Here is a 6,000-nt window from a genome sequence, read left to right on the forward strand (position 1 = left end):
TCACATGCTAAATAAAACTGAGTGATTGATTGATGAACATTTGCTGCCACTCTTGTATGTAAAGTGTAAAAGGGAGAGAGAGAGAGGAAAGTGCAACAACAGGGGAAGGAAAGAGGAATTGGAGGGAGAGAGGGCAAAGCTTCAGGGTCAGAGAAAACAGGAGATTAGAAGATGGGTAAACGTAGACGCTGAGGAAGATGAATGTCCCTCACCTATCCACCTGTCATTCCCATACCAGGACAGATTGCCTTTAGTGCTGTCGTAGTATCCAATCTTCTTATAGCTTCCTCCTGTGTGAGAGAGAGAGAGAGAGAGAGAGAGAGACGGTTCATTTGCTCATTCCCTTATTTACGCCAGAAAGGGGGGCGTGGCCTTTCTCCGTATGAACAGTTACTATTTCCACTATTCACCATGGAAATAAGCACTAGTTCTGCTTTATACTTGTTGCGTATCTTCCACGTGTGAACATGAAACTGCATGGTGGGTGGTCCAGCACTCCTTCAGGGGGACCGGCAACAGCAGGGCGGCGGTGAGGACGGGCGAGCTTCTTAATGCTGATTGGCTGACACAACTCGCCGTCACGCTAATTTTTAGCTTAAACTCACGTTGTTCACAACCTTTCTCGTCTGCGCAGTGACTTTGCATGCAATCTACTCTCGTGAAAAATGTGCAACGCTTTTGCTGTGAACGCAGCTTTAGTATCTCTAACGTAAACAGAAAGGTCTGCTATAACAAGCAAGTAGCTACAATGTCTTTTGCCAATTTTTGATGACATTCTCATAACATTTGTGACAGCAAACAATGAATGAAATGCACTGGAAATAAAGAGCATTTTAAAACCCTGCGAGGTCTCAGGTCATTTTCTCGATTTTACATAATTTCTTAAATTCACTCTTTTAAGTCACTTGCATGATAGATACCCATGTGTTACACCTCGAAAGCTGCACAACAGTCTCAACTCTCTATATAATGAGGCATCGTTGTCATAAGGCAAAATTGTAAAGAGAAAATATGACTAAAGCTGAAAAATGTAATTTCGATTTTGGAAAATTCTTTTTAGCTCTTAACTTTACTCAGGAGGTTCAACTGTTTTGGTGCTAGAAATTAGTGTACCAAAGGATTAGGTTCACAAAAGCAGTGAAATGTATGAATGAAATGGTAGATACATTTAAATAAATGTCCAAAACCAAAAAAATATATATAGTTTTTGGAGTAGAAATTGTGTCTTTCACACCTTTCATCAAAATGATAAGAATGGGACTTGAAAATGACTTCAGACTACAGATAAAGCTTCATGGGGTGTGTGCAAACGAAAGATGACCATGACAAGAGTTTTTGTTTTCAAAACAAATGTATTTTATATATATATATATATTTATATAAATATATATATATAAATATATATATATATATATTTATATAAATATATATATATATAAATATATATATATATATTTATATAAATATATATATATAAATATATATATATATATTTATATAAATATATATATATAAATATATATATATATATTTATATAAATATATATATATATATATAAATATATATATATATTTATATAAATATATATATATATAAATATATATATATATATATTTATATAAATATATATATATATATTTATATATATATATATATATATATATATATATTTATATAAATATATATATATATATATTTATATATTTATATATATATATTTATATATATATATATATATATATATATATATTTATATAAATATATATATATTTATATATTTATATATATATATATAAAACCCCAAACTTTTTTTTTAAATATAAGAAAAAATAAAATGTGCACTCAGGGGGGGTCTATGACCTTGACTAAAACTCAAATTAACTTAAGAAGAATGGATCTTGCTTCTTTAACTGCATTTTTGGTAATTCTTCATTGCATCTTTACAAATTTCATAAAATATTCCATTTTCTTTCATTTCTCAAAGTCAAGAGTGTCTCTTGACTTCTTGGGTGGATTCATTTTTCAGGGTGACAAATCTGTTCAGAAACGTTTTGGTGCACTGCAGAGGTGAAGTACCTGAGAGTGTACCAGCATATCCCCTGTGTATAATGGATAATGGATCAAAAGATTGTGGGTGTTTTATGAATGCAGTTGATACACACATACATCTACCAAAAAAAAGTACAAGATCCCTGCACATTGTATCTAAAAGTAAAAATACTTTTCAAGCAGGGACATGTGCTTGACGTACCTTGTAGCTGTTCAATTAGAGTCCATGCCATCCTGGACCCTTGAGCGTCGAAAACAACATGGCCCTGAAAGAAAAAAGCAGCACTTCAAGGTTTTAACATCTCCCTCCATGCGTGCTGCCTCTACCCTCACCGTCTCTCTCTCATGATCCCACCCAGCACTGACAACTCTCACTTTCTGAAACTTCTCCCTCTTCTGGGTGTTGTACTCACTGAGACTCCCTCGAAGGAGCTGGTGTTCAGGGCCCGGTAGATTTCAGCTGTGATATCTCGGTTGTTATAGTTGAAATCTTCCAGCCGGTGACCCTTGGCCTTTAGGGGTCCCACAGTCTTGTTGAGGGCCAGGGCTAGAGCCCAGACAGCGTCGTAGGCCAGGGGGGCCTCCTGGAAACCGCCCGTCTCCTCTGGATTTTTACCCCCGAGTTTAGACATTAGCTGGGCTAGAAATTCTTGAGATGTCTGCAGAGGAGAGAAGACGCCAAGAGATAGTGCTTGTATCCACGAGGAAGCTGTTTAGGCCGTCAAATCAGAACATCAGCTGCTCTGATTGTTTTGATTGTAATACTGAGTGACTAAACATGACGATATCATGAAGGTGAACGTTCTTTTCTTTTGGAAACGGAGAACCTTCATGCATGACTTCAGCCCTCAAGTGGGTTATTTTATTTTTTTAACTTGACCCGTGTTAGACCTTTCTGACCAGATGGCCCTGTTGGCCAGAAAAGGGCCTTTCCAAAATCCTTACAAATTGCCACTACAAATATAGTTCATATGATTGTCTTCTGCGTTCTGTAATTAAAGGAAAACTCAAGCTCATCACGAGTCAGGCTTTGGCCCTTAGTTACTATAGGATTATATCTGCTTAAGTACTCGTTGACTAAGGGCTCCAGGGACCAGAGGTTTTTTTTGAATGGCACTACCTTGGCCTACTGTAATATAAGCAAGGCATGTTCCTGGTGATCACTTGGTAACATGTAATGTGATTGTTCAGCTCGGAGGACGAGCGTTCAATTAGAAGTTTATACTGTGAGGTCAAAGGGACCACGACCTTGAGCATGAACCCCACATTTATTCAATGTATCCTCTTCATGCTGAACTCAGACGTTGTGTCTGCGTTGGGTTCAGGACCGCGCGGTGGACGGACAACCTGAAAACACGAATGCTTCTGGCCACGACCGCCACCAGCACAGACGCTGCACACAGACCAAACGTTATGCAGAGTCACCCTGAAAAGGTTCAGAGCTTTGCCCTCCATCACAGAATGACGTGACAGAGGATTTTACACGGAGGTATTTCACTGACTGTAACTGCGAGGCCTCGCGGGGCGAGTCTCCATGCTTATTCAACTGCACACCTCTGAACACAGTACTTTCAAATTCAAATAAAAGCACTTCATGAAACTGCCCCGCCCCTCGTCACGCTGCATTGAGTGCATGGAGGCGGTGCTCAGGGGGGCGGCGCCCACAGAGTGATCGAGGGAGGCGTGGCCTTGAGTTCAGGAGCTCTCGCCCTCCGTCCTCCGCCTGTTGAAAACACGGAGGAGACCTGCAGCGTCTGCTGCATTTAACAGCAGCGGATTCTTTTTTCTGCAGCGTTTTTTCGCAAATATGAATATCTGTGAAATATGAAATGAAATATGAATGCCAAGCGCGGCCCACATGCCCGGCTCCTCTGGAACTCACTCCCCAAACCCATCAGAGACTGCACCAACCTGGCAACCTTTACATCACTCATCAAAACGCACCTTTTTAGATCTGCTTTCAATGTGTAATTACTGCTGTGATTTTATATGATGTCCTTGTTTTATGTGATTTTATATGATGTCTTTGTTTTATGTGATTTTATATGATGTCTTTGTTTTATATGATTTTATATGATGTCTTTGTTTTATGTGATTTTATATGATGTCTTTGTTTTATGTGATTTTATATGATGTCTTTGTTTTATGTGATTTTATATGATGTCTTTGTTTTATATGATTTTATATGTCTTTGTTTTATGTGATTTTATATGATGTCTTTGTTTTATGTGATTTTATATGATGTCTTTGTTTTATATGATTTTATATGATGTCTTTGTTTTATATGATTTTATATGACGTCCTTGTTTTATGTGATTTTATATGACGTCCTTGTTTTATGTGATTTTAACCATGTAAAGCGGCTTTTAGTATTTTGAAAAGCGCTATATAAATAAAATGTATTATTATTATTTATAAAACATAAACAGTGTAAATACACGGCCTCGCGGGGTGGAGTTGAGAAGGTTAAGCACTAAATAAAGTTCATGAGCAGCACGACATGCAGCGGCTTTCACCATGTTCTCCACATCGCAGACACTACAAACATGTACCACTTGCTCAAGAGCACGTGGCTGTGATGGAGTCTGTGACTCAGTCGCATCAGGTTGACTTTTAATGGAAAATCGATTTGCTGCATACACAAAATGAAGTAATGCATACAAAAAACAGCATTGCTCATTCTATGTGATACATTTATGCAAAAAGTTGCCTCGATCTTGTTAAGTAGATCCAGCAGGACATTTTGATCAGTGTCCGACACGAGGACCTCTGGGATCGAACCAACAACCCAGCTAACAGCTACTCACACATGCTGCAGCCGACGCATCATTCACCTCAGTGATCAACCACCAGCACACGGTCCAATCCAGCCACACACAGCAGGGCTGGAGATGGCTTCATTCCGTCCGACACAGAGCTGAAGGTGGAAGCTTTCTGGCCTCACAGCCGGGACCACGTCACCGCACTTTGATCAGGAAGAAGACATTCCTGCATCTCAAGGGCTCCCGGTTCATCCGGACAGGATTTCCAGACAACAGGCCGGCAGAGACGAGCTCTGGCCGGTCATAAAATACTTCTTTGTTTTAGGATCAGAGCGGTGTCCTAGAAGACTGCAAGCACCTTCAGCCTTTTGAATTCAGGTCAATGAAGCTTTTTGATACACAAGATACACACTCAACTGAAGCTAAACCTGAGTACACACAGTCATCCTTCATATTTTATTTGTTCGTGCATTCATCGTGAATTCTGGTTGCTTTGAGCTGCTGCACGATGACAGCTCTTACCAGGTTGGAAGCTCCTCGCACTGTCTCTGGGTTGAGCATGACGATCTCAGTGGTCACATGACCCTCCACCGCCTCTGTCATCTGCTCCACGGTACAGTTAATGGAGGGGTCCTTGATCTTGAACCAGTTGTCTGCGTACCAGCCGATGAGGAACCACACATACTTCTTCCCAAACAGCTTCTCCTTGTACACCTGCAGAGGGACAGAGGTGACACATGAACAGCTGCTGAGCAACACGCACATTCAGATTTCATACATTCAGAACGTGAGAAGGTTACACTGAAACACACAGAAAGAGTCGGCTGCAGTGTGAAACGTGTCTAACACAAATGTGTTGGCAGCTCTTTTCCAATGAGAGAAGCTAGCAGCGCTAGCGCCGAAATCTAGCAAGTGAGTCACCAAGTCTGCAACACAGACAGCCCTCCCTCCAAGCCACGCCCCCTAATTATTATCATGAACAAAAACAACAAACATGGCTATTGCTAGCACTTCCAGCTGGTCGAGCACGCAGCTGATTGGAAAGAAGAAGTCGGGAAGCGGTGAGCTCGTCCATCCTGACTCAGGGCTCTCGACACTGGAGCCTTCATACTGGGAGCAGGCTGGTGTACTTAGTGCTCATGAACTGGACTTTCTCTCGTCTAATATCTCTCTTGTACGTTTGAAAGT

General features: G+C 40.1%; 1 protein-coding gene across 4 annotated transcripts in view; it reads right to left on the bottom strand.

Annotated features, from left to right (window-relative positions):
• The window catches only part of gabbr1b (gamma-aminobutyric acid (GABA) B receptor, 1b), a 64,666-nt gene that overhangs the window by 35,753 nt on the left and 22,913 nt on the right, over positions 1-6,000 (bottom strand). For all 4 annotated transcript variants that reach the window (XM_068599074.1, XM_068599072.1, XM_068599073.1 and 1 more), the window contains 4 exons: positions 5,335-5,526; positions 2,464-2,709; positions 2,253-2,316; positions 213-290 (listed from right to left, as the gene is read on the bottom strand). In XM_068599074.1, coding sequence (XP_068455175.1) covers positions 213-290; positions 2,253-2,316; positions 2,464-2,709; positions 5,335-5,526 — 580 coding nt within the window. The remainder of the gene's footprint in view (positions 1-212; positions 291-2,252; positions 2,317-2,463; positions 2,710-5,334; positions 5,527-6,000) is intronic.

The sequence above is a fragment of the Clinocottus analis genome, unplaced genomic scaffold (genome assembly GCF_023055335.1).
Source record: "Clinocottus analis isolate CAN_PGR_092001 unplaced genomic scaffold, fCliAna1.0.p SCAF_43, whole genome shotgun sequence".
Classification (NCBI taxonomy): domain Eukaryota; kingdom Metazoa; phylum Chordata; class Actinopteri; order Perciformes; family Cottidae; genus Clinocottus; species Clinocottus analis.